Source organism: Sus scrofa, chromosome 6, assembly GCF_000003025.6.
Source record: "Sus scrofa isolate TJ Tabasco breed Duroc chromosome 6, Sscrofa11.1, whole genome shotgun sequence".
In the NCBI taxonomy this organism is placed as follows: domain Eukaryota; kingdom Metazoa; phylum Chordata; class Mammalia; order Artiodactyla; family Suidae; genus Sus; species Sus scrofa.
The window spans coordinates 55431464-55454651 of NC_010448.4; the positions used below are offsets into that span (position 1 = coordinate 55431464).

Genomic DNA, 23188 nt, shown 5'->3' on the forward strand with positions numbered 1-23188 from the left:
GCTGAGGGCATCTGCTCTGCAAGTCCCCCAAATCCTGGCTGTAGCAGCAGAGGGGGGCTGGCCAAGATGGCCCAGGACGCTGACCTGCATCTGGGCCCCGGGGGTAGCCTCGGATTCGCAGGTCGTTGAACTCCTGGCACCTGTCACTGGTATCGGCATCTCGGACCCGTGCACAGAGGTCCGAGACCAGGATGAGTGCCCGACGGCAGAGGTCATCCTCGTAGTCGCCTGACATGGTGGCCAGCGGGTCCTGTGCTGGGGAGGGGTCGGGCAAGGGTGATGGCAGAGACAGGGTGGATAAAGGGCGGAGAGAGACAGAAAAGGCAGGATAGGCCAGGGGACAGAGATGGAGGGTGGAGGGACCAGGAGGTGGAGATCAGGGGAGGAATGGACAAGGAAACAAGAAATGAGGGGCAAATGGACGGGGAAAAAGAGACTGGGGAAGGCCAGTCCCGGGGCAGAGATTAAGGATGCACAGATAAAGGGATGGACAGACAAGGAGGCAAAGATTAGGGCTGGACGGATGGAGGGATGGAATTTAGGGATGAAGGGACAAGGGGCGCAGTCATTCCTCCCTCGTGCATTCAAGACAGAGTCACGGAGCACCAACTACATGCCGGCTGCTGCAGACCAGGCAGGGAACGAACCCCATGCGGTCCCTGGCTTCCTGGTGTCACCATCTGATGCGAGGAGACAAATCAACAAACACACAAACAAACAAACACGCAAACACACAGCCCTCAGACTGTTGGAGGATGTGTCACAAAGGGACCTGGAAGTGGGCGATTAGGGGAGCTCTCTGAGGCCTGAAGGATGAGCTGGAGCCAGCCATGGGCGGTGGGCAGTGGGGCTGGAGTGGGGAAAAGCATCCAAAGCGGCAGGAACAGCATGAGCAATGGCTCAGGGTGGAAAGGGCTTGGCAGGTTCAAGAAACAGGGAGGAATAGACAAGGAGAGGAGAGAGAAAGAGAGGGGGAGGTGGGAGAGAGAGACGAAGGGATGGCTGTAGAGAGATAAGAGGTGGTTAGGTGTGGTGCGGGCTGAGGGGGGATGGAGATGAGGGAGGCAGAGATGGGGACGGGGTTGAGAGAGGGCGAGATGAGGGGAGGGGAGACAGATACTGTGAAGGGCAAACTGGAGCCGAGAAGAGAAGGACAGGTAAACAGACAGACGGAGGGGAAGTCAGGAATGGAGGTTTGGGATGGACAAGCCGTAAAGAAGGAGCTGGTGTGTAATTCAAGGGAGTGTGAGAGATGGGCAGACAGAGTGGCAGTGGTAAGTGCCAGGCAAGAGTATGAACAGAAATATCTTTGAGAGACAAGCAGTGGACAGGAGAATGGATGGGATGCAGACATAAAGGACAGACAGATCATGGCCAGAGATCACAGATGAACAGAGGAGGGCTGTGCCGGCAGACACGGGTGCAGAAGGAAGGTTGGATGGATTGTGGGGGTGGGGTGGGGGGTGGAGGGGGCATAAAAGAGAGGGGACCAGGAGACAGAGGTGACTGTGGGGAGAAGGGGAATTAGCGACACATGGTCTGGAGCTAGACATCAGAGAGGAACTAGAAAAAGGGTGCAGGGGAAATTAGGGACGGGCAGATCAGGGCTTACAGAGGGGACAGGTGTCGTGGGGTGCCGCACAAGGCCAGGACTCCGGGACAAGGATCGTCAGACTCACCTGCGCTTATCCCTGCCGTATCCTGGGTGGCAGCTGAGGCGGCGGCTGGCTGTAGCCCATGGGGGTTGTAGAGTGGACAAGGACTGCAGACCTGTCCCCACGAGCCAGGTGGTGGGAGGGGGTGCCGGATCTGGGGGCCGTGGCCGTGAGAAAAAGCTCAGTCCGAGCCTGACATCGCGTCCTACTCGGGCTGGCTGCTCGACCTCAGACGACCCCCAGGAGGTCCAGCTACCCCCTCCCACCTCCGGGCCCCGAGCTCCCCATAAGCTTAGAGACTACAGTTCCCGGCAGGCATTGCGCTCGCGTGGCTGCGGCTTCATAGACCTGGCGCTGCAGGGACTGATGGGAGTTGAAGTACTTAGTGCCTCTCCTGGCTGCAGAGATGGGAATTTGGGGGGGGGGTGCGTTATGAGATGCCGGGGTCCCAAGGCGCTGCAGGGGAGAGGAACGATGTCTGGGACCTCGAGAACCCGCGGAGTCCTATATCCTTAGGGGCCATGGAGTGGATAAACATCCCCATGCCGGGAGGTGGGTGGGCGAGGTCGGGGTACACCCAGGTGTTTCGGGACCCCCCCCTTCCAGGGCCACGTGCCCCTCCCCCGGGGCGGCCAGCAAGCTCTGCGGCACTCCTACTCCTGGGAGGGCGATCCGCGCACCTCTGCACCTACCTCCGCCCCCACGCGCCGGGGCCGCCCCCCAGGATGGGGCTGGGACAGGGGCTGTGGCAGGGGGAGGGGGAGGAGCGGACTCACCCGGAGCTGCCGCCGCCGCCGCCGCAGCAGCAGCCCCGCTAGCCGGCCGCGGTGCCCGCTCGGCTCCTCCCCCCGCCCCTGTCGCAGGTCCACGGCTCCTCCCCCTGCACTCCCTCCTTCTTTCCCTTCGAACCTGCGGCTTGAAAGCCGAAATCGCGTGGCCGCAGCGAGGAAGGAGGGAGATTTCCCCGGACCGAGGCGTCAGAGAACCAGCGCGATTCCACAGCCAAGGATGCAGAGGTCTGAGATCACGAGCCTCTGCTCCCCTAGGATCCAGGGGTCTGCCCCCCCCCACCGCAGACAGAGAGGTCCGGGATTCCGGTCGACTCTTCCCCCAGGACTAAGCCCCCAAACCCCTCCATTCTCAGACCCGGGAATCCACTTCTCCCGGTCCCTCCCCCCGGGGGACCCAGAAGTCCCGATCCCCCAACCCAGTCCTGTGTAAGACCCAGGACTTCAAGTCCTCCCGTCAGAGGAGCTCTGAGGGCTGGCGGTGGGAGCGGAGGCAGAAATCAGCTAGGAGTAGAGGTAGAAGCAGGGTCCCGGGTTTGAATCCTTTCCGGGCTGGCTCTTACCTGTGAGACCTCGCACTTTGTGCTCTGAGCTCCAGGTTCCTTATCAGCCAGATATAGACAATAAGCTGTTTTCTAGGGGACCCAGAGGTTTGAAAAACCAGTCAGTAGAGATAGAGCATTGGCACCAAGTAGGTTCTTAATGAATGTTTTTTAAGAAGCAGCAAGTTTGGGAGTTCCCATCGTGGCTCAGTGGAAACAAGTCTGACTAGTGTCCATTAGGACACAGGTTCAATTCCTGGCCTTGCTCAGTGGGTTAAGGATCCGGCGTTGCTGTGAGCTGTGGTGTAGGTTGCAGACGTGGCTCGGATCTGGGGATCTGGCGTTGCTGTGGCTGTGGTGTAGGCTGGCAGCTGTAGCTCTGATCCAACCCCTAGCCTGGGAACCTTAATATGCCGCTAGTGCGGCCGTAAAAAGCAAAAAAAAAAAAAAAAAAAAAAAAAAAGCAAGTTTACCTTTGCTGGTGTATTCATGGCAGTTAATGATAATTCCCACTGTGATCTGGGCACTGAGCTAAGCGCTTTGAAAGCATTCCTCTAGTCTTCATTTTGGCCCTATGAGGCAGGGCGTGTGCAATTATGTTATTCCCATTTCACAGAGGAGACAACTGAGGCTCACAGAAGTTAAGACTCTCTTAAAGATCCAGCGCTACATAACCTCAGTGGCAGCCAGCAGGGGTGGCTGGGAGTGCCCCACCCCCACCCCCACCCCCACCAAGTCTTTCTCAATGCTGCCCCTGCCTCCCAGTGAAACCCATGTAAATATAATCTCTAAGTAGAAATTGCTGGAGTTCCCCTTGTGGCTCAGCGGTAATGAACCCGCCTAGTATCCATGAGGATGCAGGTTTGATCCCTGGCCTCGCTCAGTGGGTTAAGGATCCAGCATTGCCATGAGCTGTGGTGCAGGTCAAAGATAAGGCTTGGATCTGGTGTTGCTGTGGCTGTGGTGTAGGCCAGCAGCTACAGCTCTGATTCAATCCCTAGCCTGGGAACTTCCAGCTAGGAAGTTTGAGGAGCTTGTCTGTCATGGTCACCAGGCGTGTAGAAGAGGCAGAGCACTGGACAGAGAGCCAGGAGCCAGACATTCATTCAATTCAATCCATGCAGCCATTCGATAGATAATTACGGAGCCTCAACTGAGTGCCAGGCGCTGTTACAGGCACCAAGGATTCAGCCAGGAACAAAGTAGACAAAAATCCCAGTCTTGGGGGGGTTCCCGCTGTAGTGCAATGGGGTTGGCGATATCTTGGGGGCGCTGGGACACAGGTTTGATCCCCAGCCCAGCACAGTCAGTTAAGGATCTGGCATTGCAGCTGTGGCTTAGGTTGCAACTACGGCTCCGATCTGATCCCTGGCCAGGGAACTCCATATGCCAAGGGATGCCCCCCCCCGGCCAAAAAAAAGGAAGAAATAAAATCCCAGTCTTGAGAGTGGTCTTGTGGAGGAGACAGATGGTCATCGAATAACTGCCACTGAGGGTCAGCGTTGTGAGGGAAAGTCCAGGGGGCTGTGTGTCTGGGCAGGAGGTCGCAGACGGCTTCTCTGAGCAGGTGACATTTGAGTTGGCATAAGCCAGATGTGCCGTCTCTGCAAGGCCTGAGGCAGGAGGGAGTCTGGCGCCCTGAGGGGGACTGCTGGGCCCCATGAGCCCCATGGGGGTAGCACTTTGTTTTGTTTACTGCTGTGTCCCCGCTTGCCAGACATGGCACCTGGCACACAGTAGGCACTCAAATATTGTTTGGATGAATGAATGAGCAAATGGATGGATAAATAGAGGAGTGTATGTATGTGTGAATATATGAGTCGAATGGTTGGATGGATGGATGGATAGTTGAATGGGCGGCAGGATGGACAGATGGATGGATCAGTGGATGGTTGGATGGATGGATGGATAATTGAATGGGTGGAGGGATGGACAGATGGACGGATAGATGAATCAGTGGATGGTTGGATGGATGGATGGATAGTTGAATGGATGGGTGAATGGACAGATGGATCAGGGGATGGATGGCTGAATGAGAGGATGAGCGGATGGCTGAATGGATGAACGCATGCGTGCATCAATGAATGGATGGGTTTGCAAAGTACCTATGGATTTGCACACAAATGTGCCTGGAAACAAAAGCAGACACACCCGCCAGAGACATGCGCAGTATGTGTAAACACAGATTCGTCTCTTCTCCTGGTTCTCGCCAGGGAGAAAAAACCCCATGAGCAGAGGTAGACCGAGCTGACCGGGGCCTGTGTGGATGTCCGTGCAGAGAAGGAAACCCTCTTAACCGGAGCTAAGGCCAGCCCCACCCCCACTGCGGCGCTGACATAAGTTCTAATTTCTGGAAGAAGAGGAAAGTGCTGGTTCAGGGATTTGTGTCCCAGGCTGCAGGCCAGGCCAGGGAGTGGGTCGGGGCAGTCCCAGGAGATGTGGGGTGAGAGGCCTAGGGAGGCAGGTGAGGCTAAGGCAGAGAGACAGGAAAGGAGGGAGGGAGAGACAGAGGTGGCGAAATAAAGCAGTGGAGACAGAGACACACAGAGACAGAGGCAGAGACATGTGGAAAGGTGTGGAGACACGGAGAATGAGAGACAAAGACGGTCAGAAGCAGAGTGCCCGTGGTGGCTCAGCGGTAACCAACCTGACTAGCATCCGGGTTCGATCTCTGGCCCTGCTCAGTAGGTTAAGGATCTGGTGTTGCCTGGTGTAGGTCACAGATGGGGCTTGGATCCAGTGTTGCTGTGGCTGTGATGTAGACCAGCAGCTGTAGCTCTGATTCAATCCCTAGCCTGGGAACTTCCATATGTCACGGGTGCACCCCTAAAAAGAAAAAAAAATCTAAAGAAAAGAACATGCAGAGGAAAGAGACAACCAACCGGTAGGAGGTGGAGTCAGAGAAGGCTTCCTGGAGGAGGGGGCACTGGAGCTTCTTCTGAGCACCAGGAAAAGGGCAGAAGGCAGCATGTGGAGTGTGAAGGCAGGCACAGGGGCTGAGGGGCTGAAATGTTGTCCGGGGGCACCAGGGAGCCATGGGAGGGCTGGGTCTGCTCTGGGTGCAGAAAGACCCCTTTGGAACCCTGTGAGGAGAGGAATGAAGGGAAGAGACTGGAGGATGTGAAGACAAGAAGGATGCTGGGGCAAGGGTCCAGGCAGGAGGGGATCTTGAAACCCCAGTGGGTGTCAAGGCTGCGAGAATGAAGAGAAGAGGAAGGAGCAGAGTCAGGAGGCAGAAGGGCTAGAGCTTGGAGATTGACGGGCTGTTGGGAGCAGGGGTGCCTGTGGTTGTGAAAGATGTCCCCTAACCTGTGGGGATGGACTTGGTAACTGAGGTGCAGGGCAGCCTGATGGGCCAAAAAGAGACCTAGGTATGCGGAAAGGGAGTCAGGGCCACAGCGGAACTGGGACTGGAAATGAGTCTGTTTAAGTCTGGACTATTTTAATTGCCAATGATGGAAACTCACATGACCGAAGCATAAGAGAGAACTAATTGGGTGGATGAGGGCTTCAGGCGCAGCTAGATCCAGCTGCCCCAACCATCATCAGGAATCTGACTGTCTGCATCTTTGGTTGGTGCTTTCTGGCAGACTCTCCCCTCCCATCGATCCCCCCCATGTCGATATGAAGTTCCCCAGCAGCTCCAGCCTAGGATACGACCAGCCTAGCAACTTCATTGGAAAAAGCAAGATCCTCTTAGAACAGGTCCAGCAGGAGATCCAGTCATGGTTCAGTGGTTAACGAACCCGACTAGGAACCATGAGGTTGCAGGTTTGATCCCTGGCCTCGCTCAGTGGGTTAAGGATCTGGCGTTGCGGTGAGCTGTGGTGTAGGTTACAGACTCGGCTCCGATCCCTCATTGCTGTGGCTGTGGTGTAGGCCAGCAGCTACAGCTCTGATTAGACCCCTAGCCTGGGAACCTCCATATGCCGCTGGTGTGGCCCTAGAAAAGACAAAAAGACAAACAAACGAACAAAAAACAGGTCCAGCAAAAGTCCAAAATTTGATTCTGTATCCTAGGTTGATTTTTAAGTTCCCCTCTGAATAAATCACTCAGGGAATCAAGGTGCTACTACCTAAAAAAGCAGAGAACCAGTGCTTATCAAACAGGAATAATTGGAGTTCCTGTTGTGGCTCAGTGGGTTAAGAACCCAACATAGTCTCTGTGAGGATGCAGGTTCAATCCCTGGCCTCGATCAGTGGGTTAAGGATCTGGCATTGCTGCAGCTGAGGCGCAGGTCACAGATGCGGCTCAGATCCAGTGTGGCTGTGGCTGTGGTGTAGGCCTCAGCTGCAGCTCTGATTCCTAACCTGGGAACTTCCATATACTGTGGGTGTGGCTGTAAAAAAAAAAAAAAAAAAAAAAAAAAAAAGGCAGGAATAATCAACAGTTAAGGCAGAGAGCTGCTGAAGTGTAGAGAAAACCAGAGATACAGGTAACAGAGACAGACTACAAAGACAGACAGGATAACCTGGAAAAAAAGTCCAGGCTCCTCTCCCACAGTTGCCGCTGAGAGCTCTGTAGACACAGGGAAGAGATGCCCACTGGGCACCTGTGTGGCCACAGTCCTTCGTTCCTGCCCTTGGGGCCCAGGAGTCCCCAGACCTTCCCCTCCAGACCCAGGCACCCCAGGCTCCCAGCTCCCTCCCCTCTTTGAGCCCCCAAGTCCGAGCCGCCAGCCCCTCCCCCCTCCATTGGCGGTACCATGGCAACCAGGTCCCCTGCCCACCTTTCCCTCCCCCACCCAGGACCCAGTTTCTGTTTAAATCTCGCCTGTATCTGACCAGTTCCTGTGTGAAACAGGGATGAGTGGAGGGCAAGTGGGATCGGAGAAGGGATGACAGAGGGAGGGAAAGCAAGGCGGAGGCAGCTACGCCAGAAGAGAGATGGGGAAACGGGGAGAGAGGGGATAGGGTTAGAGAGAGGCGGAGAGCTATGAAGAGACAGGGGGTCGGGGGCTGGGGAGCTATTGGGGAAACTGATGGAGATGGAGCCCAAGGAGGTGGAACAGGGGAAGGGGGGACATGGGAGAAAGAGGGCAGACAAATTAAGGGGAAGAGTGGAGGAGAGATGGGGAGAGAGCCGAGAACTCAGGGTAAAGAGATGGGGAGAGAGGGAGGGATGGGGAGTGGATGAGGAAGGGGGCGAGAGAAGGGCTCGGCGGGGAGGAAGCTCCTGGAGACTAGGGGACAGAGAGGAGGAAGCGGGAATGTGGGAAAGAAGGAACTGGGGCGTACAGGGAGGCCCAGGGCTTAGGGGAACCCGGATTCCGATGTGGTCTCAGCCTTCCATACTTTTCCCCCGGGGCTTCAAAGACAAGAAGGAGGAAGCAGCGGGGAGAAGGAGCTGGGGAGGGTGGCCCGGTCAGAGCTCCTCTCCCCGCCCTCCTGAGACAACCCCCACCCACCTCCCCAGGATGCAGCAAAATGAGGAGCCCCTGTGCTCCTCCACCATGGGCGGCCCCAGAACATACAGGGAGGCAGGTACTAAGCTCTGTCTGTCTGTCTGTCTGTGTGTATGCAGGTGTGGAGGTGGGGGGGGGTGAGGGGCCTTCATCCAGGCCTTGTGTCACAGCCCCACCTGGCAGCGTGACCTTAAGTGAATCACTGGACTTCCAAAGAGAGAGCCACCCCCAATTCTTGTGTCCTCCAGATTCTTGGGCAGTACCCTTTAGACCTCAAACTACATTTCCCATGAGCCCCTGCAGTTCCCTGCCCAATGTTCTGGATGCAGAACTACATTTCCCATGAATCTCTGGAGACTCACCAGCTCTTCTGAGGCCACTATCCCCCACAGACTTCCTGCCCTGGTCCCTAGCACCGTCCTTGTCTCCCACACTGAACTCAGCATCTTCTCCCAAAGCCACTCCTCTTCCTTGCTTCCCCGCTTTGAATGGCCCCACTGCCAGCCCAGGCACTGGGCGAGACCCCAGGCACTGTTCCTCTGACTCCTATTCCCTCCTGCAGCCGTCAGCCCGCAGCCCCATCTTCCTGCTCACTCTCGCTGCCCCGTCCCTACCTTTCCAGCCCCCACGGCCCCAGCTCAGGTCTTGTCCGCTTCCCCTGGATCCTTTCTCCACCTAACGCCCTGGTCTTCAGTTTCTCCCCTCCGGCCCATACCCCACATTGACCCAAGGGAGTCTTTCTGACACCCAGCATTAACCCTGTTTCTCCCCTGCTCGTGGCTCACCCGTGCTGCCCACGACTCCCAGGGTAGAGTCCCAGCCCCTCAACCTGGTGTTTGAGGTCCCGCCTGACCCCAGCTGACAACTTCAGGCTCCTCTTCCAAGGCTCCCTGCTTCCACTCTGCTTTAGCACAGTTCATTCATTCATTTACTCATTCAGCATTTCCCAGATAATATCTTGGTGAGGATTCATTGGGCTAGTGGGTGATAGAGAACTGGACTTGATGCAGTAGAAATGGGAAAGTCGGTGTCTCACAAAAAGAAGCCCACAGGTGGGATGACAGGGCTTGTGCTGGTTGGATCAGCAGCTCAATGATGTCACCGAGAAGCCAGTTTCCATATGCCTGCATTTTAGTGTGGGATAGATCCCCTTTGCACACCAGCTCTTATACCTCATGGTCACAAAATGGCTGCCACAGTTCCAGGCATCTCTTCCAGAGACAAGAGTGGGTGACTTAGTATTGGCCAATGAGATGGGAGGAGATCATTTGGAGTGCCTAAAATGACAGACCTGGAGTTCCCGTCATGGCTTAGTGGAAACCAATCTGACTAGCATCCATGAGGACGCAGGTTCAATCCCTGGCCTCGCTCACTGGGTTAAGGATCCGGTGTTGCCGTGAGCTGCGGTGTAGGTTGCAGGAGCAGCTCAGATCTGGCGTTGCTGTCGCTGAGGTGTAGGCCAGCAGCTACAGCTCCAATTGGACCCCCAGCCTGGGAACCTCCATATGCCACGGGTGCAGCCCTGAAAAGCAAAAAAAAAAAGTTCAGTAGCCCCAGGACAGGTTCTGGAGGTCCTGGAATGAAGAATGCTTCATAACGTCTTTCACTGGTTGGGGGGTTTAGTTCTGCAGGTCTCATGTATTGCTCTGTATATTCCTTGAGGGGGAGCCAGGGCCCTGCCCTGAGGCTGCACTCCTGTCTCTCCTCTGCTCCTCCAAGGTCTCTTCGTCCCCTCCCTTCCCTGATGAGCGGCTGCCCTTTGGAACTCAGGGAAGGTCACAGAGGCTGAAACTTATTCCCTAAAAACAAGAAATGGGGGACCACCCAGCAAGGCTTGTGCCCAGGAGCCCCACGGGGCCCTGCTCGGAGTCATTGGTTTACACCGGATGGGCTATCACTGAGGATACTGGGATGTCACCCGTGAGCCCTATCTGGTTAGATGGGGGGTGGGAGGAATGGACACTCCGCAACTGGGGGAAGCAGAATAGCAGAGGGGGTCTCCTTTCTGGTGTCTGCTATAAGCACCTGCTCTTCGCCAGGCATAGCAAATTCTCTAGTGGTGAAAACAATTTCCCTGTCTTCAGGTCTCTTTCAGTGTCTTTGAAGGCCTCTTTCATTGGCGATCCCATCCCGCACCCCCAGCATCTCTAACCTAGGCACTTGACTGACAAGCAAAATGTATGTATGGCTCCAGGAAAGCCGAGTGGAACTGGGTTGACAAGTTGGCCTATTTTTTGGAGCTCGTTGTTTGTTTATTTCAGTCGGGCTGTTCCCTTTGTGGTGTTTTGGAACCGATAACCCTTTTAGCTTATCAGGTTGCAGACTTTGGCTTTCCTGTGGGTCCCAAGTGTTTTGTCTAGAGTTCCTAATGAATGAAGTGACCCAGCCTGTTCTCATGCAAGGAGGGCAGACATGAAACACATCATCTCACGAATAATTAATAACCTACAATTGCAGTAAGCACTCAGCCTCGGGCCTGAAGAGAATTCTGGGAATATTCTCTTTTGCTTAAAGACTTTAGCCCCCTGTGGTCTCTCTGCATAAAACGTCCCTTTCTCTGCCATTTCTTTCCTTTTTTTTTTTTTTTTTTTTTTTTTTTTTTTGTCTTTTCTAGGGCTGCAACCAAGCCATAGGGAGGTTCCCAGGCTAGGGGTCGAATCAGAGCTGTAGGTAGCCTCTGGCCTATGCCACAGGCGCAGCAACGTGGGGTCCGGGCCGCATCTGTGACCTTCACTATACCTCATGGCAATGCCGGATCCTTAACCCACTGAGCGAGGCCAGGGATCGAACCCGCAACTCATGGTTCCTAGTTGGATTCGTTAACCACTGAGCCACGACGGGAACTCTGCTGCCATTTCTTTATGTGGCAAACTTCTCCTTATCCCTTAACTCTCACCTGAGACATCACCTCCTCTAAGGAGCCTTCCCTGATTGCCTCCAGACTGGGCTTCCTCTTCACCTCGTGAGCCTTTCACTGTATCACCCTTTGCAGTGCTGGCTTCCTCCACCAGACCGGAAGCTCCTGGAGGGCAGGGCGGGTCTTGTTAATCTCTTGGCCTGCAGCATCCTCCAAGGTACAGAGCAGGCCTCGGAGATGCCTGTGGAAGTTTGAAAGTGCTGTATTTACTCAATTATTCAATAGGTACTTGTTTTTATTTTATTTATTTATTTATCTTTTAGGGCCGCACCCATGGCACGTGGAGGTTTCCCAGGCTAGGGGTCGAATCTGAACTACAGCTGCCGGCCTATACCACAGCCACAGCCATGTGGGAGCTAAGCCACGTCTGTGACCTACCACAGCTCATGGCAACGCTGGATCCTTAACCCACTGAGCGAGGCCAGGGATCGAACCTGCAACCTCACGGTTACTAGTCAGATTCATTGCCACTGCACCTGGACAGACACTCCCAAGTTGGTTTTTAAGATCACGGGGAGCACAAAATTGGTCAGGGCAGGAGTACTGACACCATGAAAAGTGGCAAATGCTGAGAGAGAGAGAGAGAGAGAAAGAAAATACCAGCACACCACCGGGTTTATTTATTGAATTGTAATGCAGGTGACAGTAACACCTCCGTGTCTGAGAAAGGGTTTTTTGTTTCTTTTTTGGCTGCCCATGGCATATGGAGTTCCCGGGCCACGGATCAGGTCCAAGCCACAGTTGCATCCTGTGCCACGGCTGTGGCCATGCAGGATCCTTTAACCTGCTGTGCCTGGCCAAGGATTGAACCTGCATCCTGGTGCTGCAGAGACACTGCCGATCCCACTGCACCGCAGTGGGAACTCCTGCGTTAGAGGTGTTGAGACAGGACTTGTAGGAACTGGACTGAGTTAGGTGACCGGCAGAGGAATCAGGAAAGCAGGCTTTGCTCTGGATCTGAGGCTGGCAAGAAGCAGAGGCAAGTTCATGATGCAGGAGGAAAGAACAGCACTAATACTGGCGGAGAAAGAAGCGTCGGGTCTGAGTAAGACCGGGGGCTATGTGCTGGGGTTTGTGGTTTGGGCTGAGGCCATGTCTTGTTGGGTTGACACTTGACTCCAGAATGGGCTTAATTTTTTTTTTTTTTTTTTTTTTTTTTGCCTTTTCTAGGGCCACACCTGCAGCATATGGAGGTTCCCAGGCTAGGGGTCGAATCAGAGATGTAGCCTCTGGCCTACACCACAGCCACAGCCACAGCCACATGGGATCCGAGCTGCGTCTGCGACCTACACCACAGCTCGTGGCAATGCCGGATCTGTAACCCACTGAACGAGGTCAGGTATCAAATCCGCAACCTCATGGTTCCTAGTCGGATTCGTTAACCACTGAGCCATGACAGGAACTCCCAGAATGGTCTTAATTTTATCTTGCTCCATTGCTATCACGGGGTGACCTTGGCTGCTGTGGGTGTTCTGTGACGTTCCTTAGGTCCAATGAGGACGCCAGGGTCTGGCTGGGGCTGCCACACCAGCTCCTGGCTGGCAGCAGCTACTTTGTTTTTTCTTTTTTCTTTTTTTTTTTTTTTTTTGTCTTTCTGCCTTTTCTAGGGCCGCACCTGCGGCATATGGAGGTTCCCAGGCTAGGGGTCTAATAGGAGCTGTAGCCGCCAGCCTTTGCCACAGCCACAGCAATGCCAGATCCGAGGCACATCTGCGACCCACACCACAGCTCACGGCAACACCAGATCCTTAACCCATTGAGCAAAGCCAGGGATCGAACCTGCAACCTCATGGTTCCTAGTTGGATTTGTTAACCACTGCACCACAACGGGAACTCCTGTTTTTTCTTTTTTTGTTGTTTTGTTTTTTCCGCCACAAAGAGACCCCAAAACTCAATGGCGTTAGGAAACTGGTTTATTCTCTCGTGTGATGGAGGCAGGTGGTCTGGAGGGGTGGGATATCTCAGCCCCATGAGAAGACACGGGGACCCGGGTTGCTTCCGCATCTCCAGCCAGGATGAAGCTGACTTGCTGCTACGTCCACATTCTGGTCCAACGGAAGGGACGCTGAGTCTAAGAGACTTTTTCTCTTAAGCAAACGACTCCAAAGTCGCATTCATCACTCCCGCTAGCACCCTTTGTGAGAACTTGGCCACAATTAGCTGCCAGGGAGACTGGGAACTATTGTCTCCAGCTGGAGAAACCTCTAGGATTGCAGAGGAAGGGGAAATGAATGATGCAGGACATCTGGCAGTCAGCCCTAAGAGAGACTGGTGAGCTGACCGGGGGTGGGGGTGGGGTGGAAAGAGCCCAGATCTGAGAGCTGTTACCAATCAATCTGGAGGCCAGTTCTGAGACTGCTGGAAAAACCACAGACTGGATTGATTGATTTTTTTTTCTCTTTTGTCTTTTTAGGGCTGCACCTGCGGCATATGGAGGTTCCCAGGCTAGGGGTCCAATTGGAGCTACCTACACTTGCTGGTCTACGCCACAGCCACAGCCATGCCAGATCTGAGCTGCATCTGTGACCTATACCACAGCTCATGGCAACGCTGGATCCTTAACCCACTGAGCGAGGCCAGGGATCAAACCTGCAACCTCATGGTTGCCAGTCAGATTCGTTTCTGCTGCGCCACGATGGGAATACCCACAAACTGGATGTAGCTGCTGCTGCCTTGACGAAGCCAGGCTGGGGGGATTGGAATAGGAAGCAAAAGGGGGCAAAGTTCTCTTCCTCCTGCTTTTCAATCTCCCTCTAGCACCCCCTTTAGGCAGAACCTAAGAGGACCCCAACTCTTGGAGCAGCAGTGGGGTTGGGGGAGCTCCCTCCATGGCTCAGTGGTTAACGAACCTAAGATCCATGAGGTTGCAGGTTCCATCCCTAGCCTTGCTCAGTGGCTCAGTGGGTTAAGGATCCCGCATTGCTGTGGCTGTGCTGCAGGCCAGCAGCTGCAGCTCCAATTTGACCCCTAGCCTGGGAACCTCCATATGCCGTGGGTGCAGCCATAAAAAGCAAAAAAAAAAAAAAAAAAAAAAAAAATTCAAATGGTGTTGATAGAGTCCCAGCACTCTGGGTGGAGGTGGGAGGAGTTTTGAGCTGGAGACAGCAGCTTAATAATTGGCATAAAATCTACGGGGTTGGAGGTTGAGGCAGGGATGGGGGCAGTTCCCATTGCGGCTCAGCGGTGCCTGTTGGATCCCGGCCTTGCTCAGTGGTTTAAAGATCCAGCGTTGCCATGAGCTGTGGTGTAGGTTGCAGACGAGGCGTGGACCTGGCGTTGCTGAGGCTGTGGTGTAGACCGGCAACTACAGCTCCAATTTGACACCTAGCCTGGGAACTTACATATGCTGCAGGTGCCGCCCTGAAAGACAGAGGGCAAAAAAAAAAGCTATCTCAGGGGCAGCATGGACAGCACCTGGTGATGCCATCTAAGCAGAATCATGTGTGAGAAGGGCTCAGGGCAGCTTATACTGGGTTTTCCATCCCCAGGAGGCCTCCTTGTGGACCTAGAGACCCCAGCGGAGACTCAGGCTTGGAGCCAAGGCAGACCCATCAAATCCTCGTGAGTGGACCCTGGCCTCGTGATTTCCAACCTCAGCTCTTCTGAGCCGGCAGCAGCCCTTGACCTCAGGAGGTCCCTGTGTGCTGTCTTCCCAGGAAGCAGTACCTGCGCCAGGTCATTGCAGAATATGAGGCGCTGGACCGAGAGCTCCCGTGCATCCGCAAGTTTCCCATGCCGCCTGCCTCGCAGCCCCTCTGTCTGTGCATGGAGACCTCAGTGAGTGGACCCTCCACCCCCACGACCCCAGGTCCCCGCAGGACGTGGTGATGGGAAGGGCAGAGCCTTAGAAGCGATGATGGACACAGGTTGCATCCAGGCTTTGAGGCTTATCAGCTGGGGGCTCAGCACCAGGATGAGTGACTGAATATTGATTGTGAATGGGGGGGGGGAACCCATCGTCATCTTTATCACTGCTGATCCCAGAGGGGGATTGAGAGGCAGAGTGAGGGAAGACTGAAGACAGAGGGAGTCTTGCTAATCCACCTACTATGAAATTCTGTAAAATGTACAGATATTGTAAAATCTCATTTTCTTTTTGGCTATTTTAGGGCTGCACTTGCAGCATAAGGAAGTTCCCTGGCTAGGGGTCAAATCGGAGCTGTAGCCACCGGCCGACGCCACAGCCACATGGGATCTGAGCCACGTCTTCGACCTACACCACAGCTCAGGGCAACGCCAGATCCTCAACCCACTGAGTGAGGCCAGGGATCGAACCCACAACCTCATGGAACCTAGTCTGGTTTGTTAACTGCCGAGCCATGAAGGGTGCTCCTAAAAGTCCATGTTTTTGAGAGATTCAGTGAAATGGTTATTTGGTGTGTGAATCCTCTGACCATTCCTGGCTCAGTCAGTGAAGGTATCTAGTGGGTTTTCACCCATTTGAGAATTACATGAGGCTTGCTAGGCACAAACCTCAGAGGTGTTCCCGCTAACCCGAACCCTAACCCTGACTTTATCCCAACACAGGGATCACTGTTGTTCTTTCTTTTCTTTTTAGGGCCGAACCTCTGGCATATGTAAGTTTCTGGGCTAGGGGTGGAATCAGAGCTGCAGCTGTCAGCCACAGCCACAGCCACAGCCATGCCAGATCCAAGCTGCACCTGTGACCCATGCTGCAGCCTGTGGGCAAAGCTGGCTCCTTAGCCCACTGAGCCAGGCCAGGAGTCGACCCCACATCCTCATGGATACTAGTTGGGTTCTTAACCCGCTGGGCCACAAGGGGAACTCCCCACTGTCTTTCCTTTAGGGACCAGTCCCCACCCCATTGCTCCTCTCCTTGTGGCTTTGAACCTGAGACACTCCCTCCCTCAATACACACACCCAAGGCTTGGCTTCCTGGAGATGACCAACTTTGTTTCTCGGCAATGTTACATTGCCTTCGACATGGTAACCTCAGACTGAAAATGTGGTTAGTATCAATGTGTGTTTCTGAATGTTAAATAGATTGAGAAGATGTCAACACCCATCTTTATTTTCTGACAACAGTCCTTAAAATGCTAACATGACTATAAAAGGAAAAAGTTTACAGCTTAAATCCCTGGCAGAAATCTTCAAGAGCTGCCAAGAGCTCACCAGCCAACGCAGGTTGCCGGAAGAGTTTTCAGTAGATTGATAGAGTTAGCCAGATTGGTGAATCATTCAGCCAACTGTTCATTGACTTTTGGCAGATCGGCTTGATGAGAAATGATTTTTTAAGACCATGACCTAGAATGACAGTGGATGTCTTTCTCCCTGAAGGGTTCCTATCCTACTCACTCTGGCAAAAGGAACAAGATCCTGGGATCAAATGTGATTCTTGCCCCTCAAAAGCCACCTGGGACTCTGGCAGGCTCTCCAGGTGGGGCCTCGGGTGTGGACTTCTGAAGCCGGGTGTCACGGGCTGAGGCTCTTTCTCCGACCCCCCTCCCCCCACCCCCGCCCCAGCCGGAAGAGGACCTTACCCACCTGGAGGTGCTGGAGGCGCTGGAGGCCGAGTTACCCGGAGCCATGGAGAGCGGGCGTGTGAGCAGCATCCGCTTTGAGAACATGAACGTCATCTGCGGGACGGCTGGGCGCCGGGACCGGTGAGCCCTCAGCGAGCGCAGGGTTTGGAGCTGAGCGGAGGAGCAGGACCGCGGCGAAAGCCACGATGGGGCAGGGCCGGGGCTGAGCCCAGAGAGTTGGGAGGGGGCGGAGTCGCCTGCTGGGCGGGGCCGAGGCTAATAGGAGGGGCTGGCGGACCACAGGCCAGCGAGGGGCGGGGCGGGGAAGTGCAGGCAGGCAGAAGGCGGGGCCTAACGCACCCGGAGAATGGCGCGCTGAGTGTAAAGGGCCCGACCCCGCCGAGAGCAGGTGCGACGAGGGGGTGGAAGAGACCGTAAAAGATCTGGAGTGAGGAACCAGACTTTCAGTGACCCAGGGGATGGGCAAGACTGAGGTGTGGGGTCGGAGCATTGGAAGGCAGCTCCGAGGGAGCGGAGCCGGGACTGGGCACCTTGCAGGGGCCCGGCCGGAGTGACTGGGCGAACCTGGAGTATCTAGTTGGGGGCGAGGCCAGGAGATCTGGGACAGACCTGAAAGCCACCCTGAAGGGACCCGGCCTGGAGCTGCTGGGTGAGAGTAGGACCCCCGAGCAGCAATTTAAAAAGATGGAGTCTCGACAGAAGCAGGCTGAGGGGGAAGACGGGGCCTAGACTGACCCAGGTGAAGGTCGAAGTACAGGCTAACCTCGGCGAGAGTGCAGAGCTGGAGAGGAGTTTTAGGGACGTAGTGACGGGTTGAGGGACTGGAGTCAGTAAACGAGCAGGGGCCAGGCAGGGCCTCTGACAATCAAAGGCAGAGCTGCGACCGTCAGCGGTTCCCCTCCCGTCTCCGCCCTGCCCCTCTCCTCCTGGCCTCGCCCCCTCGCAGGTGGCTCATCATGGTCACGGACTTCCAGACTCGCTCGCGCCTGCTGCGCTCGGGACTCCACCTGCGCGGGCTCACTCGCCCTCTCGTGCGCCATGACGAACTGCTGATGGGCGATTACCGCCTGCACCTGCGCCGCTCCCTCGTCCGACGGCGCATGCTCGAGGCTCTGGGGGCGGTGCCGACGGAGGAAGACTGACGCTTGGGGGCGGACCCCGGCTGCGCTTGCGCACCGCCCTTCAGATGCGGGCTAGTAGCCCGGAACCCGAGAGGAAAGGGGTGTTGCCTCCCCAGGAAGGAGGCGGGGTCGGCTCGAGGGGGTGGATACTGTGAGTTTAATTATAAAGAATGACCTGGTACAAAAGCCATTTCTCTCTGCAAAATCTTGGTGGGGAGTCAGGAGGAGGGAGGTGATGGGAGGTAGGGATGAACCCCCATAACAATCCCGCCTCCCTAATCTTCCCCCAGTGCCTGCAAACAGACGCCTGGGTCCCAGTCCCTTGAAGGATGAACTCTGAGGCCCGAGCGCCTCGGTTTTCGGCGCGTGCGATCCCTGTCCCAGCGAGAACCAGACGTCCTCATCCGCCCCCCTCCTCTTCCTCCTCCCACCCCCCTTGGAAGACAATTCTCGGGCTTTTATTTCAGGTTTTTGTTTTTTTTTTTCTGGATTTTTTCGTGTGTGTGTGTTCTATTTTTTTTTTCGTATGTTTTTGTTATTGTTCCTCTTTTTGCTTTGTCTCTCCTCTCCGCCCCGCGCTGCCCCCCATCCAGTCCCTTCCCCCTCCCCACCCCAACCTCTCCTCCCCCCTCCCCACCCCCCACACCCTCCCCAACCCCGCGGCACCCATCCAGAATGAACAAGCCCTTGATAGACGGGCACCGCGCAGGCCCCCTGCGGACGGGGGGCATCCGACAAGGGGGAGGGGGCGGGTAGGGGCCCAGCGCGACCTCCGCCCGCTCCTCGCTACCCCTCCCCCCTCCCACGACCCTCCCACAAGGTTCCCGCAGATCCCTGACGTGGTGAGGGGGAGAGGGCTACAAGCGCCCTCCCCACCCCGTGGACGGAGCGCCCCCCCCATCGGGGGTGGGGGCAGCAGAGGGGGAATGGGCTTGGGGGAAGGAGGGGAAGCTCCCTTCTTTGGCAGCTGAACATGAGGGGGACCTGAGGGCGATGCCTTCCCCTTTGCCCACAGTGGGGGAGGGGGCTTTCCAGGGGAAGGGTGGCTTAAAATTCCCAAGCCCCAGGAATAAAGGGAGGGGGGTGCGTGCAGGAAGGAACAGCCATGCTGGAGGGACGAATTTCTTGGAGAAACACAGGTTAGGAGACGGGAGGGGCGGTGTCTTCGTGCAAAATGGATGGACCAGAAGGCTGGGGGCCGCGAGAGGAGAGAGGAGGTGAAAGAAGGCAAAGCCTAGGGCAGGGAAAGAAGGAGGAAGGAAGCAAGGTGGTCAGGAAGTGAGTGCGCATGGGGTTTTCTCTCGCCAGAAAAAGAACAAAAGTGTAAAGAGCTAAGAGAATAGGCAGCGTGCAAATGACAAGAGTTGGTCTTATGGGATTAAAAAAAGGGGGGGGCAGGAAAAGAATAATACAGCCCAAGAGCGTATGGAATGAGAGGTGTGTGCGAAAGGAAAGAGGCAGGAGAGCTCCCCAAAGGAGACGAAAGAGGTCATCCAGGAACTTAACCAGCACCCGGATAAATTCAAGAATGAGTGTGCAAGCAGCGCCACGTGGTGCAAGAATAGTGTGAAGGAAGTGCAAAAGGCTTCGAGAGAGCAGCAGACATGCTGGGGAGGATGCGTGTGCTAGAGCGAGCGTGCAGGAAGGTTCACTAAAGAGGTGACCATGGCGATGGACAAGGGTTTGGGAAAGAAAGGTCAGGGAGCCTGGCAAAGGGGCAAGGAGGCAGGAGCACTTGAGAGAGGTCCGGTTCCTGGGAGGCACGTGAGCAGGAAGGGACAGTGGGGGGGGGTGGAGTGTCACCGCCAGAGGGAGGGGTGGGTAGAGTGAGGATGTAGGGGTGCAAGAATAAGAGGGGAAGGTGCTAAAAGAGGATGGAGGCGCACAGTCCGTGGGTGGGTGAGGGAAAGGGTGTCCCAAGTGTGTCTGCAGCAAGGGTCCAGAGATTTTCGGGGTGGGGGGGAGGGCGCCCAGGGAAGTGTGTGCGGTGGTGGCGGTGTCTGCGAGCAGAGGATGTGGCACGTGGGGAAAGAAACGCACGGGGCGCCAGAGAAACTGGAGCTGATGAGCTGGAGCGCTGGTCCTCACAAGCCGGAAGCGTGAAGGCGGAGTGTGCAAGACAGCGAGAGGGAGCATTTGTGCAAAATCGTAGCCCAGGGAAGGGAGAGAGGGGAGCCGGCGTGCAAAGGAGCGTGCAAGAGGCTGGGGGGGGGCTGCCGTGTGTGCTGGGGAGAGGGGAAGGCGGGGAGAGCCGAGGGGCCTGGAGGGGGTGGGAAGGGTTGTTAGAGGGGCGGCAGGTGGTGGAATCTGAGGGCATCCCCTTCCCCTGCGGCCTGGGGGACGCCCCCCAACCAGTCAGGCTCAGGGTTGACCCTCTATGGCTCTGTCTGTCCCCCCCCTCCCCAGAATCGACCCTTCCCTCCTCCTCCGTCTCCCTCCGTGGTTTCTTCCATCCCCCCCTCCGCTCCCCGCTTCACACACACAGTCTTGTGTCAGCTGCCCCTCCAGTGAGGTGCAAATGTCTGGCCGGGATCAGGCCACCTGGTGACCTCCGGCCGTGGGAGACAAAGGGTCAGGGCGCAGTTTGAGCAGAGTCCCTGGCCGGGGGCGGGGGGAGAGAATGATGGTCAGGGGTCAGAGGTCAAGGGGCCAGCAGGCTCCAGGGTTCTGTGGACGGGCTGGTCCACCCAGGCCAGCCATCACCTCTCCAGAAAAAATTTGAGAGCCCGGTCGATGTTCATGCGGTGGCCCACTCTGGTCACCCCCAGGTCGACGTAGTCCTCCTTGGTCAAGGCGGGCAGGTGGGAGCCGTCGATCTCGTGGTCCAGGAACCGGGCTCGGTGCTCAGCCAAGCCCAGCCACTCCAGCCAGTCAGCCACGTCGAACTTGGTCCAGAACCCCAGAGGTTTAGCGCCGAACGGCTTGTCCGGGGGCAGGGAAAGCAGGCGGGTGGGTGAGAGGGAGCGGGAGGCCCCCGACAAGGCTCCACCGAGACCCCCGGACATCCCGGGGTGTGGTGGCACGAAGACAGGGGCGAAGGGGTCAGCTGAGCCTCCTGCCCCTCCGGTGGGGGAGCCGCGGATGTCAAAGAGGCCCGGGTAGAGGGGTCCGGAAGGCAGGATGGGCAGAGACGAGGGCCGGGGCGCAGGGCTGACCTTGTGCTCCGAGGCGGGCAGCAGGGAGGGGCTGGGGGCCCGGCGGAGCAGAGGTGGCCGCATCTCGAACTCCACGCCCTGGAGGTGGCGGGCGGACGTGGAGGAGGAGGAGGCTGACGGTGAGGTGGCCCCCGGGGCTGCAGCCGCTGAAGGGGGCACCCCAGTTCCTGCGGGGAGCGGCGGCAGGGGTGGTTTGGGCCAGTTCTGAAACAGGCTGCTGACAGGTTTGGAGAGGAGCGAGCTCTGGGCGTCTTCCGAGAGTCTGGAATGTGATAAGGGGGCAGGGGTGGAGGAGAGGAGTGGGGGGGGCAGGTGACAGGGGCCGGGGGCCGGGGAGACAGAGAGAGAGATCAAGAGAGAGGAAGAGAGACACAGGGCGGGGGGTAGAGAGACAAGAGAGAGGAGGAGCGAGGGGGGTAAGACGGAGGTCAGGACAGAAGATGAAGGGAGAGAAAAATGAGAGGACAGGGAGAGGGTGACAGTCAAGAGAGATCAAAGAAAAAGAGACATTAAGAGAGAATAATAATCATCGCCACCACTTACTGATGCTCAGGTGCGCCCAGCATGGTTCTAAGTGCTTTGCATATCGCACCTCAATTGAATCCCTGTGACAGCCCTGGTGCGGGGTACTATGGTTATCATTATCGTCAGCAGCAGCACAGAGAGGTTAAGGAAGTTGCCTAAGGACACACAGCCAGGAAGCGGCAGAGCCCGGTTATATGGCACCAAAGTCTGAGCTCTTCACCACTATCCTATACTGCCTTTCGGGGTGCGGCCCGTCACAGCAGAGTGGAAGACAGGGAGACGGTTGAGAGAGGAAAGAAAAGAGGGGCGGGCATTCAAGGGAGACAGATGGAAGGGGACGGGGACAGAGAGAGAAGAGAGAGAGAGAGAGAGAGAGAGAGAGAGATGAGGAGAGGGAGATGAAAGAGAGAAGAAACAAGGGGAGGAAAAGGTTCCCCTCATCCCTTTAGCTCCTTCCAGAACAGTCCTGCCTCCGGGCCTCTGAACTGTCCGCTCTGCCTCGCTCGCTTATCCCTGGGGAGCTTCGTAACCTGCTCCCCAGCTCCTCCTGTCTCGGTCCAGCTTGCCTGCTATTTGAGGGACCTCTTCTAACCATCCCCACGGTGTCTCTTCCGCCAGGATGATTACAGAGATTTTGTTTAGGGGCTGGACTCCACCTCTGCCTCTTCAGGCTCTTAGCTCTGCGAGGGAACTACTTCCCTTGCTCGGTCCACTGTGGGTCCCTCTCACCCTGAAGGGCACCTGGTACATAATGGATGGCAAATCCATCGCTGGTGGATCTGGCAACTAAATTAAGCATCCTCTCTGTCTACCCAGAATTCTTTTTTTTTCCTGTTTTTTTTTTCCCCCACTTTGGGGGCTACACCCGTGGCATATGGAGATTCCCAGGCTAGGGGTCCAATCAGAGCTCCAGCTGTTGGCCTACACCACAGCCACAGCAACCCAGATCCGAGCTGTGTCTGCAACCTACACCACAGCTTATGGCAACGCCAGATCCTTAACCCACTGAGCGAGGCCAGGGATGGAACCTGCAACGTCATGGTTCCTAGTCGGATTGGTTTCTGCTGAGCCACGATGGGAACTCCATTTTTTTCTTTTCTTCTTTGTTTTTTTTTTAAACCCAGAATTCTTGAGACTCGTCAGTGAGTTGCCCTCAGTCTCACAGACCTAATACCATAGTAGAACATCACCATCAAGACATCCAACCCTTGGCGTCCCCATCCTGGCTCAGTGGTTAACGAATCCAACTAGTACCCACGAGGACGCAGGTTTGATCCTTGGCCTTTCTCAGTGGGTGAAAGACCCGGCATTGCCGTGAGCCGTGGTGTAGGTCACAGATGTGGCTCAGATCCCGCATGGCTGTGGCTGTGGGGTAGGCCAGCAGCTGTAGTTCTGATTAGACCCCTAGCCTGGGAACTTCCATATGCCATGGCTGCGGCACTGAAAAGACCAAAAAAAAAAAAAAAAAAAAAAAAGATATCAAAGCCTCAAGCCAAATTAAAGTGAGCACTGCAGAAGGACACAGGATTTAAAAACCTCCCCCCACTCTGGGTGTCTGAGTCAGCAATGTGACTGT

General features: G+C 55.9%; 3 protein-coding genes across 12 annotated transcripts in view; 1 reads left to right on the forward strand and 2 right to left on the reverse strand.

The window, feature by feature from the left end:
• SYT3 (synaptotagmin 3) overlaps positions 1 to 17859 on the reverse strand; it is a 31374-nt gene extending 13515 nt beyond the window's left edge. The window contains exons 1-6 of one of the 9 annotated variants that reach the window (XM_021094805.1): positions 16813 to 17859; positions 11287 to 11488; positions 3007 to 3078; positions 2565 to 2712; positions 1680 to 1809; positions 85 to 255 (exon numbers count right to left, since the gene is read on the reverse strand). In XM_021094805.1, the coding sequence (XP_020950464.1) occupies positions 85 to 235 (151 nt within the window). In that variant the 5' untranslated portion in view covers positions 236 to 255; positions 1680 to 1809; positions 2565 to 2712; ... (1 more) ...; positions 11287 to 11488; positions 16813 to 17859. Of the gene's footprint in view, positions 1 to 84; positions 1403 to 1679; positions 1810 to 2431; positions 2457 to 2564; positions 2713 to 3006; positions 3276 to 5632; positions 5665 to 11286; positions 11489 to 16812 lie in introns of those variants that run through there. The other 8 variants (XM_021094804.1, XM_021094803.1, XM_003127368.4 and 5 more) reach the window with 8 other exon arrangements.
• Positions 14620 to 18118, forward strand: C6H19orf81 (chromosome 6 C19orf81 homolog). 2 transcript variants are annotated; one of them, XM_021094808.1, is made up of 4 exons: positions 14620 to 14868; positions 14964 to 15084; positions 16792 to 16931; positions 17758 to 18118. In XM_021094808.1, exons 1-4 carry the CDS (start codon positions 14747 to 14749, stop codon positions 17951 to 17953), a joined length of 579 nt encoding a protein of 192 aa, XP_020950467.1. In that variant the 5' UTR covers positions 14620 to 14746; the 3' UTR covers positions 17954 to 18118. The 2 variants fall into 2 exon arrangements, 1 of the variants encoding a protein (XP_020950467.1); XR_002344731.1 differs by lacking the exons at positions 14620 to 14868; positions 14964 to 15084; positions 16792 to 16931 and adding an exon at positions 17092 to 17199 and having other exon boundaries at positions 17758 to 18114.
• The window catches only part of SHANK1 (SH3 and multiple ankyrin repeat domains 1), a 44210-nt gene continuing 41653 nt past the window's right edge, over positions 20632 to 23188 (reverse strand). The window contains 1 exon segment of the mRNA XM_003127374.5: positions 20632 to 21349. Coding sequence (XP_003127422.3) covers positions 20632 to 21349 — 718 coding nt within the window.

Bases quoted from the DNA above. Each gene is read 5' to 3' on its own strand.
- C6H19orf81 (XM_021094808.1), top strand. From the start codon at position 14,747: ATGTGTGAGAAGGGCTCAGGGCAGCTTATACTGGGTTTTCCATCCCCA. The intron at 14,869-14,963 runs GTGAGTGGACCC...CTGTCTTCCCAG, and splicing joins GGCAGACCCATCAAATCCTC to GAAGCAGTACCTGCGCCAGG. The intron at 15,085-16,791 runs GTGAGTGGACCC...CCCCCGCCCCAG, and splicing joins GTCTGTGCATGGAGACCTCA to CCGGAAGAGGACCTTACCCA.